This window comes from Condylostylus longicornis, unplaced genomic scaffold (genome assembly GCF_029603195.1).
Source record: "Condylostylus longicornis isolate FDR11 unplaced genomic scaffold, ASM2960319v2 ptg000045l, whole genome shotgun sequence".
NCBI classification, from domain to species: Eukaryota; Metazoa; Arthropoda; class Insecta; order Diptera; family Dolichopodidae; genus Condylostylus; species Condylostylus longicornis.
In genome coordinates, this window is record NW_026578014.1 from 129544 (window position 1) to 144943 (window position 15400).

General features: G+C 26.1%; 1 protein-coding gene across 3 annotated transcripts in view; it reads left to right on the forward strand.

The window, feature by feature from the left end:
* The first annotated feature begins 2936 nt into the window (after nt 1–2936).
* The window catches only part of LOC129610589 (dystrophin-like), an 83551-nt gene continuing 71087 nt past the window's right edge, over nt 2937–15400 (forward strand). Inside the window, exon 1 of one of the 3 annotated variants that reach the window (XM_055523195.1) lies at nt 2937–3937. In XM_055523195.1, the coding sequence (XP_055379170.1) occupies nt 3149–3937 (789 nt within the window). In that variant the 5' untranslated portion in view covers nt 2937–3148. The remainder of the gene's footprint in view (nt 3938–15400) is intronic. The other 2 variants (XR_008697098.1, XM_055523196.1) reach the window with 2 other exon arrangements.

The window sequence follows — 15400 nt, forward strand, 5'->3', positions numbered from 1 at the left end:
TAAATTTAAAAAAAAAAATTTTCACCCAAAAAAAAGGATTCCAAGTTTTTTTTTATACATCAATTTATAGCGAAATTAACTTAATAAAATCTACCTACATGCAAACATAATATTTTGTTCCTACACATATTTTCTATTTGCACCATATAACAAAAAATGTTCATAGAATTAAAATTACTCATACATTTCTTTACTCTACACTACTCTTTCATTCTTATTTTTTATGTACTGTATATGCCTATAAACACAGAATATTATTTCACACAGCTGTATACATTCAATCGTTCATATATATAAGTGAAATCGTCTCATACAATATACATACATATATAGAAGCAATGTACGCAACAAATAAAAATATTCAAAAATACACATGTACACATAATTTATATTGTTTAATATGAATAAGATCAACACTCATGCGTACACATATAATTATCTCATAAAGCAAAATTTTTATTTTGCTGAGATTGCTCCCTATCAACACTCGCTCGTACACATATAATTATATCACAAAGCAATGTTTTTATTATGCTTAGTGGCTACACTCGTTCGTACACATTATATTTAAATTGTTTCATACATGCAAAATTTTATTTTTGCTTAGTTGGCGCCCACTCACCAAACAAACAAACACATTATTATAATGTATTACTTTTCTGTATACTATTGCATTAGTAAACAACAAGAACAAAACAAAAAAAACACAAATTAAGAATGAGAATAGAAAGAAATTAGAAAAAGAGAATGAGAGCAATATTCTTAAATGATGGAAGGCATAGCTTGATATTGAGATTGTGTATACCAATATTTTGTTTTTGTTAAACAACAAAAAATTTTGAATGAATTTTAAAATTACATGATCGTTATGAATTTCTACTACTATGTTCTGCTTTCGTTTTTGAAAAAACTGTTATCAATCACAGAATTAAATTTTAATTGATAAAATCTACTACTTATATTGAATTGAAAAAATGTTGTTTAATAATCAAGTGAATGTTAAGAATTTTTATGCTGAATTGATGTAGTGTAAGTCATCCAAAAAATAAGAGTAAAATGAAATGGCGCATAATTTGCTTCACACATTTATCTCCAAAATTAAAACAGTTAAGCAAAACGACATTCTGAAATTTCAAAACCACGAGCCTATAAATACCAGTAAATGCATTTATTTTAATAAAATCTAAAAAATATAATGAACAGTATAAAAGCTTATAGCTATGTACATGAAAAGCTTAGTTTTTAAGTCACAAATTTTAGAACGAAACTTTGATTTTCCTTAAATTTTTGAATGCAAGTCGAAACTTTTTTTATACGCTGCTTCATTTCTCAGGCGATTTGTGAAATAAAAAGCCAAATTTTACGAATAAAAATAATTATAAAAATAAAAATAAAATTACGAATAAAAATAAAAATAATTTTTTACTTTTTTTCATATTCAAATAAGCTTTGAAAAAGTTCATTTGATATAATTTTCATAGAACCTTTTACAATAAGTTTCACTTACGTCATAAAGTAAATTTTTTGGTTGTTAAAATCAAAAAATCAAGTTTAAGTGATTGATATAAATCTGATCATAACTTCATAAAAAAACGTACAGTTAAATAAATTACCTTGTTTTTGAATTTATAAAACAAAAAATTGAAAGTTTAGTTCCAGACTTTAATTCTATAATTCAGCACAATAAGGTTACAAGAAACTGCTTTATGATGCACAATGTGCAATGCCTATTAAATTTTGTTCACAGTAATAAAATAGGTGAAAAGGTTGAAGGGGGGGGGGGGGGGGGGGGGCGCACTTTTCAGGAACCGCTTAGGGCGACGAATACATCAGAACCGCGCCTGCATACGAGTATTATCATACACATTTTCATACACTCATAAGATCTAATTCCATTCAAATATTTAACCTGTTCAAATTAAAATAAAATGTATATAATGTGTAACTACACAAGTACAGGTGTATGCAATTCAATAACATACATTGTATATGTAATTTGTATATCATAAGTAATCTCATATCCGTAAGCAAAATATATAAATATACAAATTAATGTAATCATGTATGTATATAAAATTATATATAAAATTATAACTTGAAATTTAAAATCATTGTCATACAGAAGATCCTTATATTTACAAAGTTGAATTTAGGATTGTTTCTTATTACTTATAAAGAATTTCAAATAATTAATTAATTTTAGTAACTAAAATCAACAGCAATAAAATCAGTCTTATGTTAAGCATACCCTTATAGTTTTACGAAATTATATAAAATAGATTATGTATAGTGTTTCTCAAATTTTTTATCTATTTTTATTTCTTTGTTGAATAAACATGAAATTTATGCTCTGTGCAAAAGGTATTTAAGTATATAAGAATTTATATAATTTTTTTAAGGTACTTATTCTTCAGCTTTGGTTTGAAATATTGTACTTATATATACCTATAAAAAGTATGTATATGTATATGTGTAATGACTCAGTCATATAGGCAAAAAGATATGCAAGTTGAAAATATTTAACAAAATTATCTTCAAAATGCAATCAACAAGAAAATTAATATTTATTTAAGAGATCAATTTGAATTCTAAATAAATAAATTAAAGGATATCAATATACAAGCTATTTTCAAAACAATAAATTAGAATTTTAACCAGGATGTTTAAATACAATGTGCATAAATGTATTAAAGATAATAGAGAATGTATGAGTGTATTACGTAGTCATGTTTTAATTTATAAAATCTGAAGATTTCACAAAATATTTTTATTGTTTTACAGATAATGCGATTTAAAATTATATTTAATTAAGTGAAGAAATTAATTTGACATTATTGAACCCAAATTATTTCACATGTATGTTTGGCAAATTGTAACAATTAAAATTAACGATTAAATAGTATTACGAAATATGAAATAATTTAAAATATATAAAAATAAATTCGAAAATTGAACTTTTTTTTTGAATTAAAATTTAAAGAAAAATGTTCAAAATAAATACGAAGTCAAAGAAAATATTAAAATAACTAAATTTGTTTTCAAACTTTTGCAAAGAAAAGCATTGAATAAATGTACTAAAATTAATTAAAATATTTAAAAATTAAAAGTGCAACAGTAAGAAAAATCAATAAAAAAAAAAGTCGCAAAAATGCGTATGTTTTCACCAATTGAAAAATCACAGAGTACATTGTACTCAAATAATTTATCTGAGTCAACAAAATCTATTGATGAAAGCTATGAAGATGATACTTGTAGTAATAATGATAGCATGGCAACCAATATCCACACATCATCTCGATCATCATACGTAACATTAACGGATGGTGGTGCTAGTAATGGTATAAGTGGTATTAGCCGAAATAGTAATATTAGCGGAAGCAGTCATGCTAGTGACAGTCTTGGAGAAGCAACCACCAGTAGTAGTGATAATAAACGTAAACGGGATACAATAACAAGTAGTGAAGGTTGCCGAGATCGTTTCTCATCAACATCGTCTTCTTCAACAAATTGTATATCAAGTACCAGAAATAGTAGTAGTTTATACAGTAGTGCTGGCAGTGGTAAATTAAATTTCATGAAACGTGGTATTAGCTGTTATAGTAGCAGTCGCGGAAGTAATAGTTTACCATATTCAAAATCAGATATTCGAAATAATGTTAGTAGTACAGTAAGTTACAATGGTACAACAGCTACTGAAGCAGATAACGAAAATGAAGAAAATACGGGCGATATTGAAGATGAAGATGAAGATGAAGGTGGAGAAGTTGAAATTGATTTTGATGATCGATCTGATTATGATTCAGATGATCTTTCATATACAGAATGTACTGGAGGAGATATTACGCTAGTTGAAGATCATAATATGTGCTTTAATCCAAAAAGCGAAGCTGAAATGATGTTCTTTCAAGTAGTTGAAATGTTACGCTATGAACAAGAGGTTTGCTTATTTTTTTAATTTTTACTTCTTTTTTCATTTTTACTGCCACGAAAATCTTTGTGTACGATGCAACGCATTACTAAACTATTAAGTTGCAATTTGAATAGTTTTCAAAAGTTCAATTTTTCGTAAAAACTTATTCCTTAAAAATTATTTAATTCAACGTTTACAATTAAATCAAAAGATATAAAAAATATTTCGATTTTATATGTCGTTAAACTTTATCGAAGGTGTACTCGACTAAAAAATAATTTATGATTTTCTTTATAAAAATAATTGAAAAGAATTTCAAAATTCTTTAGTATACTTCCTATGTCCACATACTGTGCGCTTTCTCAATTTTTCTAAATTATTACATTAGCCATTCAACACCTACTCTCTTAAGTTTTATTAGAAGAAAATGTTTACTTATTATTCATTTTCAAAATAAACAATAGTATTTCTATTTTAAGGCTAAATGTAAAATCTACGGGAAAGAAAATTAAGCTCTTCAACCCTGCTTCGCTCAACAAAGTTTTAGAAAAAAAATATTTTTGCTATTTTATTTAGATATTTATTTCATAAAGATAAGTTATTATATGTACTTATATGATTACGAAACGTAAGTTATTAGAGTTTCCGCGTTTTAAGTTAAATTTATAGAAATGTTGCGTCTTTAATTAACTGTTTAATCAAGTAAAATAGTAAAAAGGCGTGAGTAAGAACTAAAATATTCAATTAGTGTTTATATTTATAGTCCAACATTTATAAGCACTATAGGCAAGACTTTTTGATTTTCCTTATAATAATTAAAAATTTTATTCTTTACTCTTAATCTAAAAAAATTTAAGCGAAATTTTATTGCCAAGATCAACAGAATCTCGTATAAAGTTGCCTTTTTAGTTTCTGTAGTTTAAATATCTTAATTTTTCTGCTGCTTTTAAAATTGCACAATACTAGTCTGATACAAATATCGTTACATTAATTACTACTTATTCCTTAAATTATTCTTAGAGATATTAAAAATCTACTATTACTACTTATTCCTTAAATGTCAACGTAGAGATATTAAAAATCGAATAATATCCTTGCTAAATTCCTTGTTATACCTATGCATTTGTTGAATTTCTTCTAACAAGAGTTTTATAATTCTACATACACTTTATCTATTTTCTTATGATTTCTACATTATGGTTTACCCAGTTCCCACATTTTTTCAAAGCAGCAACCCTTTTGAATACAACTCTATCAGCATATGCTGTAAATTCATCAAGAAATAAGTAAAATTTCATAAACTTATCATATTTTTATTTAACACAAACAACTTGAATATAGTAAATCGGAGATGAAAAATAAATTAAATTAATTCATAAATGACTAAACTGTATAAAAACAAAAATTATAATAAACTAAAGATTATACATATATACTTACTCCCAAGAATGAAATCCTATAAAAGATTAAAAAAAAAAAACAAAAAATTCAAACAGCCAAGCAAATTTAGAAATGAACAGACAACAAACAATAACAACTAGAAATCAAAACAAATTTTCATTACAATGGTCTTTGATGAATGGAATTTTAATGGATTTTCGAATTTCGAAATAAGACACGCAACATGTGCTCCGATTTCTTGAGGTTTCTGTTTGATTTTTTGTGATAAAAAGAAGCAGAATAAATTTGAAATAAGAAAATTTGCTGATGATTTTTCTATATAAAGAGCCATGTTTTATTTTTTCTAAATAGGGAAAAAAATGAAAACAATAATATTATAACATGACGAAACCATTTTTTATGAAGTTCTAAATTTAAAACAAGTAAAAACGTTTCAGTCGGTATAAACCGATTGAATTATACCCTGCACCTTTCGTTATTGTGTAGCAATTACTTGAACCTCTAAAATCATTCTATAGAAACTTCACGGACATGTCTGATCTATAATTGGACATCCGACTGCCAAGTTTCTTGAATCTGACCTTATAATTTTTCCAAATATTTAAAATTAGCTTTTGGAGTTGTATGGTAAGTACCTGAACCTGCCAAGCAATTCCACCAAAACTTCACAAATATATCAGATCTATAATCGGACTCACAACTGCCAAGTTTCATGAATCTGACTTTATTATTTTTTTAAATATTAAGAATAAGCTTTTAAACTTGTATGGGATCTACTCGAACCTGTTAAGCAATTCCACCAAAACTTCAGAAATATATGTGACCTATAACTCGACATACAACTGCCAAGTTTCATGAATCTGACTTTATTATTTTTCCAAATATGTAAAATAAGCTTTTGGAGTTGTATGGCAAGTACCCGAACCTGTCAAGCAATTCCATCAAAACTTCACAAATATATTTGATCTATAATCGGACACACAACTGCCAAGTTTCATGAATCTGACTTTATTATTTTTCCAAATATTAAGAATAAGCTTTTAGACTTGCATGGGAGCTACTCGAACCTGTCAAGCAATCGCACCAAAACTTTAGAAATATGTCTGACCTATAATTGGACACACGACTGCCAAGTCTCATGACTTTGACTTTATTATTTTTCCAAATATTTAAAATAAGCTTTTAGACTTGTATGGGAGCTACTCGAACCTGTCGGGCAATTCCACCAAAACTTCAGAAATATATTTGAGCCATAATTGGACACATGATTGCCAAGTTTCATGAATCTGACGTTATTATTTTTCCAAATATTTAAAATTAGCTTCTGGAGTTGTATGGCAGGTACCCGAACCTGTAAAGCAATTCCTCTAAAACTTCAGAAGTATATTTGACCTATAATTGGACACATGACTGCCAAGTTTCATGAATCTGACTTTATTATTTTGCCGAATATAAAAAATTTGCTGTTGGAGTTGTATGGCAGCCACCCGAACCGGTGCAGCTATCCCATTATAATTTTTAGAGCATGTGTAGAATATAATTGGACACATGTATACAAAATTTTATATTTATAGCTTTATTAGTTTTTGAAATATTTAAAATAAACTCTTTGAGTTGTATGGCAGCTACCCGAACCCGTTGTCCGAATTAGTCCAATAACAATAGGGCTCGTCCTTGGCACAAAAGAAAAAACTTGTGAAAGTTTGGTGTCGATTGCATTATTCGTTTTTGAGTTATCGTGCGATCGGACGGACGGACGGACGGACGGACGGACGGACGGACGGACGGACGGACGGACGGACGGACGGACAGACGGACATGTCTAAATCGACGCAGAATTTTACGCTGAGCAAGAATATATATATATGTCCATACCGCAGATGACTCATTCAAGTAGTTACAAACTCCATACCAAAGTTAATATACCCTTCACGAAGTGCAGGGTATAAAAAATATCTGAAGTTTTAATGTTTTACATATGAAAATTGCTTAAATAACGAAATTTGTGTACATAATTTTATTTTTGTTATGTTAAACAAATTTACTACTTATACTAATAAAAAATTTCAATTTTTATTTATTTTCAGGTAAGTCAATTTAATCGTTTCTGTGCGAAAATAATAATTTTTCAAATATTATAAGTATTTAGTATGGTAAGTTTTCTTAGATTTAACCAAAATTAGTAAAAATGAACGTCAAATTCAAATAGTCAAAGAGTTATTAAAAAGGGAACCTTAGTAGACAAGGTAAAACTATATCTATAAACTAAACGTGTGGGTTCCGAAGTAAACCTGGAAATTACTTTGTTTTTAAGTGTTATTATAAATTTAGGGAGCCGAAGAAACTTTGTAAATAATAAAAAAATATGTATATTGTTTTAGGCAAAGCCTATATTTGCTCATTTTAAATAAGACTTACTCCCATACAGAAATGAAATTACTTATCGATTTACGTGAAACAATATTACTAAAAAATTTTTATTTATCTTTACTTTATAAACAAAAACAACATTTTTCTAATTAAGTTGCATAACGTTTCAATTTAGAAATTCTTATTCAACTGATAATGTCAATATGAAAAATGAATTAAAGATTCTGCAGCTATAACGAAAAATAATTTCTATAAATTTTAATATGATGCATATACATACATACATAATATACATATAGATAATTAATTATATTTATTAATTGGTTATTTTTAAGTAACTCTGAATTTTATATACTGTAGGTATTGCTGTTTTAAGCAAAAATTACATTTTTAATAATAACGCTTTATACAAACGAAATGTTTTTCAATTAGTTACATATGTATATCTGCACATATATAATTTATGTATATATTATAATATCTAGTAAATTTTTATAAATCATAATAAATTTAGACAACCTGCTTCAATATTATAGAGACATTGAACTTATTATTATTTATTTGAAACTTTTCATACCTATGGATTAGTAGACTATATTATTTTCTCGAATATTTTTCTTTTTGAAATCCAAAAAAAAAAAACATTAATCATTCACACGCATTTTATTTTATTTTGAGTTTGCATAACTCCCACACAAATTGGTAGTACTTATGTGTATGCCATTTAATTTAATAACAAACAACATCACATTCTCGCCATTCCCTAGCCTATTTTTTTCCATAATAAAACTTAATTTCCCACTTGAATTGCTCTTAATTTCTATTTTCTGCTTTTATTATTAAATCTACAATATTCTCAATAGCTGGTGCTATTGTGCTATCATGTATTATTTATTTATACATTTTGTATTATTGTACAGAGAGAAGAAGATTATTGTTTTGTTTGTGTACATACTTATGTATAAAAAAAAAATTTTTTATACTACTAATTTGCCATTTTATTTCTGTCTTTCTCTTCCTAATTCTTTTCTATCTCTTTCTTTGCACAATCTATTTTTTCTTTCGCTTTTTTGTTTTTGTATTCATTGACAGATCAATTAAAATTGATTTATGTCTTTTGAGTAACATTGTAATCGCTTGTATTATAAATAAATATAAAAACCTACTTCAAATTCAAATAAATAAAAGAGAAAAGAAAGAAAATTTTAAGAGATTATTATCTTCAATATTCTGTAACATTTTTACAAAATAAAATACATACAAACATAAACTCAATGCAAAATTATAATTTTTATACCCTGCACTTCGTGAAGGGTATATTAACTTTGGTATGGAGTTTGTAACTACTTGAAGGAGTCATCTGCGGTATGGACATATATATATATTCTTGCTCAGCGTAAAATTCTGCGTCGATTTAGACATGTCCGTCTGTCCGTCCGTCCGTCCGTCCGTCCGTCCGTCCGTCCGTCCGTCCGTTCGCACGATAACTCAAAAACGAATAATGCAATCGACACCAAACTTTCACAAGTTTTTTCTTTTGTGCCAAGGACGAGCCCTATTGTTATTGGACTAATTCGGACAACGGGTTCGGGTAGCTGCCATACAACTCAAAAAGTTTATTTTAAATATTTCAAAAACTAATAAAGCTATAAATATAAAACTTTGTATACATGTGTCCAATTATATTCTACACATGCTCTAAAAATTATAATGGGATAGCTGCACCGGTTCAGGTGGCTGCCATACAACTCCAACAGCAAATTTTTTATATTCGGCAAAATAATAAAGTCAGATTCATGAAACTTGGCAGTCATGTGTCCAATTATAGGTCAAATATACTTCTGAAGTTTTAGAGGAATTGCTTTACAGGTTCGGGTACCTGCCATACAACTCCAGAAGCTAATTTTAAATATTTGGAAAAATAATAAAGTCAGATTCATGAAACTTGGCAGTTGGATGTCCGATTATAGATCAGATATATTTGTGAAGTTTTAGAGGAATTGCTTGACAGGTTCGGGTACCTGCCATACAACTCCAGAAGCTAATTTTAAATATTTGGAAAAATAATAAAGTCAGATTGATGAAACTTGGCAGTTGTGTGTCCAATTATAGGTCAGACATATTTCTAAAGTTTTAATGGGATTGCTTGACAGGTTCGAGTAGCTCCCATACAAGTCTTAAAGCTTATTCTTAATATTTGGAAAAATAATAAAGTCAGATTCATGATACTTGGCAGTTGTGTGTCCGATTGTAGATCAGATATATTTGTGAAGTTTTGATGGAATTGTTTGACAGATTCAGGTACTTGCCATACAACTCCAAAAGCTAATTTTAAATATTTGGAAAAATTATAAAGTCAGATTCATGAAACTTGGCAGTCGGATGTCCAATTATAGGTCAGACATATCCGTGAAGTTTCTATAGAATGACTTCACAGGTTCGAGTAATTGCTACACAATAACGAAAGGTGCAGGGTATTATTCAATCGGTTTATACCGACTGAAACGTTTTTACTTGTTTTATATAAAATGTACAATATAATATTTAATATGTACATACGTATATACATATGTAAAATGCGTAAAACATAATAATATAATATTTTACAAATATGAACACAAAAAAAAAATTAAACAAGAATATTATGTAAACATGTGTTTTAATGTTTTTGATTAAGTGATAAGTAGGTCCTTGTAAATACATAATTGAATGCGTTAAAATGGATATTATATGTGTGTACATATTGCCTAAACCAAAATTGTTGAACATGTATATATTTTTATGTACATATCTCTTTATAAGTAAAGTACAGAAACTGAGATCATTGCCAAAGAAATCTTTCACCAAATTATATTTTTAAGGAATTCTGTAGCCCTACAATCAAAATGTTTGATTTTCCCAACAAATTGAATTAATTGTTTTAATCAAGAAATTTCAAAATTTATTAATAAAAGTTTTGAATTTTGAATAAAAACCTTTTAAAAATAATTTTTATTTTTTTTCTATTCTTTTGATATTTTAGAATGAACTTAGTTCATCAGTAAAAAAATAAAGATATAAAATATATTTTTGAGTATGTTATTTTCGTTTAATAAGAAAACTCGTTATCAAAATAAGATGGAGCCAAAAAAAATTTTGAATTTGCAAGAAAAAAATACCCGTATTTTAGTGTATTACTTCTTAATTTAAAAATTTTGTTCTATATTAGAAGGCATAGTTCAATGCATATCCAGTCAAAGTTGCCAAATCGAATTTGCCAATTTTAAAATAATAGTTTTATTAAATTTCATTTAAATATTATAGTTAATATAGCTCAATTAATTCCGAATTATTAAAGGAAAACTTACGTGAAAATTAATCCTAGATTAAAACTAAAATAATTCCTGTTCTAATTAATTGTTAAAAATCCAATTTCTGTTATAATGCCGCAATAAGGAAACTGTAACAAAATGTAATATTGTTATATGACGAAAAAGTTATTCATGTTTTCTTAAAAATATAAAAATATTAGTTGTTTAAAAGAAAACCTACATACATATATGGTTTATATTTTATCGGGTAGTATTGAAAGCTAAACTTGCAAATCTCTTAAAAGATTTGTTGGAGCACTTGGTACAAATGTAAAATAAAAATGTTATAATAAAATTTTCAAACTAAAAGAACAATAAATACATTAATAATATGTTCACTTTGAACTTTTATAGCACATTTACAATTCAATAAACTTTTAACAAAATTATCTGATGAACTTTTGCATTTCATATATACTTATGTATAAATCTGCAGCACCATATATTATGTATTTACAATTCATATATATTTGTACATGCATACATAACTTTTAATATTTTAAATGGAAATATCAAATCTGAATGGAAACTAGGTTAAAAAAATTTGTCCGGAATAAATAATCTCAAGAGAATAATTAATAGAACTTTTCTTTATTTGGTATCTGACAGCTCGAATAAAAGATAAGAAAACTGTTTGAAATACAAAATATATAAAAAAAAATAATTTTTGATGGAACCAATTTTATAATTTTTTATTTTTTTTTTTAATTCATATTTTTATGTAAAAAATCTTTTGAATGAAATTTTGCATCTTATTCGTTTTTTCATTTAAAATATTCTTTGGCCATTTATAATCAGAAAACTTTAAAAAAAATTTTACATAAAATGAGTTAATGAAACAAAAACAGAAAAGTTTAATCATAATTTTCAAAAGAAATGAAAATAATTGTAATAAAAAATTATGGAACAGTTAATTACTGTAATATTAATAAAATATTTATTTTATTTAATTTGATTATGTTTATATACATCAGTTCTTTTATGTATTTCAAGCTCGCAAATAACTTTTAAAAAAAATTATTCAAATGTGAAAAAAAAAATTTAATATGCAAAGGAAACGGTTCATTACGTTTTATATTTCATTGCAATAAATACAATTTATAATCGGCATTTTGATAACCAACTAATTAAAATTTAAAAGCAGATCAATGGCAATTATTATTGAGTTTCACAAACTGTATTAAAGTTCAAAATATAACAACGCTGGTATACATAAATAATTCGTTAAGCAGTAATAATTTTAAGTAACTGAATACTTGGTATAAGAATCGAGGGTAATTTCGCAAATGAACGTTCATCATTTGTTCCAGTTCTAAAATCTAAGAAAAAAATATTAAATTAATAAAAATTTTTGAATTATCTAAACAGCAAGTGCTAAAATTACTTAATACTTTCATTTTAGTCGTTTCGCTACTTTATACGCATCTATTTGCAAAACATCTATACACCCTTTAAAATAGAAAGCTGAAAACTTATTGTATGTAAGTGATATATGTAATGGTAAACATATTTTTCTATTACCGAATTTTTTTAATCCTACTTTCTCCACTCTAAAAATCAGCAAAATTTTAAAAAATGTCATTTTCACCAATTTGTTGTAACGAAACCATACTTTTTTTGATTCCGCAAAGTCAGGAAAAAAGAGCGACCTGTTTCTCTATTGCGAAACAGCATAATGCAAACATTTCAATTATACAATAAATTATTAGGCGTTCTCTGAAACTCGTTTTCCCTCCAAATTTATGACACAATTTGTTCCTCGGAAAGCTGTAGGAGTTTAAAGTTTTAATAGTTTGCAGAAATCAATATAAATTATTTAATTTTCAAGTTAACGCCACTCAAAATTAGCAAAATTTCAAATATTAGTTTTCATTTTTCCGAAACCGTTAGCTTGTCTAAATTTCTATTATAGCAAAGCACTATAGCGACACAATGTCTTTCCATGAAAAAATATATGTATACATAAATATTTATCATTATTCAGTTAATTAGTCATGGAATTTGGGTTTTTTTTTGTCAACTGTTGTTCTGATCCTAAAAATATGCAAAAGTGATTGGATAATATTATGATTTTTTTAAATTTATAATGTTTTTTATGCGAAATACAATTTTATTTCCATCAATTCCATATTAAATAAAATGATTGAAATCCAAAGGAAAATTTATAATTATGTAAGGTCTTTCTTATTTCAAATTATAATTTAATATTTTCTGAACATGTTTTTTTGAAATTAAAGAAAATAACTAGCCAAGTTTTATAACAAAATGTTTCTTTGAATGTTTTTTTTGTATGTGATTAATGTAAAATAATTAATTTTTTCTCTTTTTTGATTTATTCCCCCGCATCAATCTTTGTCTCAAAAATGTGTTAAAATTCATTTTTATTAATATTTTTACTCATTCACGATGGACCTACTTTCGCCCTTTTATATAAGTACAGCAATCTTACTTACAAAATTCTATGTACAAATTCTTTTAAGAAACTTTCTTTTTTTTTTTTTGAAATAAAAACTTATGTAAAGTGAAATTCATTTTTCTCTCTAACATCAGTCAGTAGCAACTGGTCTCAGTATCGTAATTTCTTTCTTGTATCCTATTTTATATTTTTTTAAAATAAAAAGGTACACAAAAATTAATTAAAATACACAAAAAACAAAAAAAAAAATAAAAATAAAAATTTGAGTTTGAAAAATTGTTCCATAAAAACTTTGGACATACCATAAGTATAAATTCTTCAGATCCATTAAAAAGAAGTTTGCTTTTTTTTTATAATGGTCCTGAAATATTATCCTTTGAAGAACTTTTTTCTTTCATTTATTTTATATTAAGTAGGTACTTAAAGAAAAAAATATGTATGTACCTGTGCAAATGTATAAACTTAATTTATTTTTATTAATTTTTCTTGTCCTGCAAATTTTATTGGTCACCTGCGTTCAATTCACACCAAAAGTTTTTTTTAATAAAAGACACAAGTAATACACAAATTGCAAGAAAAATTTTTATATTTTATGTAACCACAATTACAAATTAATATAATTTTGCGTCATTAAATTGCGTTAAATTGTGAAATTTTTTAATATGATAGAATCACTGAGTATATTGTTGTGTTGTATTCCAAAACAAAAATTTATTCAATGTTTGATTATCAAAAGTCTAAAATAGTTGTGGCAGAAATTAGAATGCGTCATTGTTTTACGAAACTTATTCAACGAATTTCCAAACTGGTGTAACAAATTTTAAACTGTCTTCCTACTCTGTTGAAACTCTTTTTCAGAAATCAGCAAATTTGGAACAAACAGAAATTCTACTAAAAACCGGAAACCTTTTTTAAAAAAATTTAATGTTTTTTTTTAATTTCAAAGTGTAAATTTAGCAAATAATTGAACTCGAAAACATTTTAATTGAAAAGTTATTTTCAATTAATGACCATTGAATAAACTTTAAAATTACTTTTTATTTTTATTCATTTGAAAGTTATCCGTTTACACAAAACTTTTGTACCCGATTTTGCTTTATTTTACCGTATTTCTTTCCTTGCATTTTTTATTCACATAAAAATTGTTAGAACAAAAGTTAGACGATATTTTTATTTAAAAATACAAACAAGCCGTTAATAATAACTTTCATAAAGAAGAAAGAAATATTTTTCTTAAGGGTTCCTGTTTTATGAAAAGGAAAATAGCTTCAGAGTAAAATTTTTTGGATAATCTTTTAAAATGTTATAAAATGGACTAAAGATTTGGGCGGTATTAAATTTATTAATCAGAGTATACCACTTTCAAATTTACAGTTTTGATTCAGTTGACGTTAATGTCCAAAAATGTTCATAATTTTCATAAGAAATGTCTCTGAAAAGACTTATGGGCTCAAAAAATTATAATGTCTTTGAATAGACAAAAAATTTCAAATTTCATAATTACAGGCTCGGAAATAAAATATTCGTAATTTGAATACATTTTACTTTAAGGTTCCTATATCCAAAAAAAAATTGATTACCCTATTGTTGTTGTTTGGTCATTTTAAATATGTTTTATAAAATAATATTTTATTTTTTAAAACGCAATCTTTTATACTGTTATTAAAAGTTTTTCTCTCACTGTTTCATTTTTTTTATATAATTGCTTTACTATCCTTGTTTTTTTTATCATTCTTAGAAAGGAGTTACAAAATAATAAGACATTTTCATTTTGTTTGCTTTAGTTCGTATTCAATCCTTTTCTTGGGTTTTGTTGTATTTATTGTTATAGAGGGCAGAAACCCGTATCGTTATTTAGCTGCTCATTTCTTGAAAAAAAATTTGTTTTACTGCCACTGAACGTTCAAACAAAACAATGTAAAAAGACAGGTTTTCTTATTTACTTTTCCATTT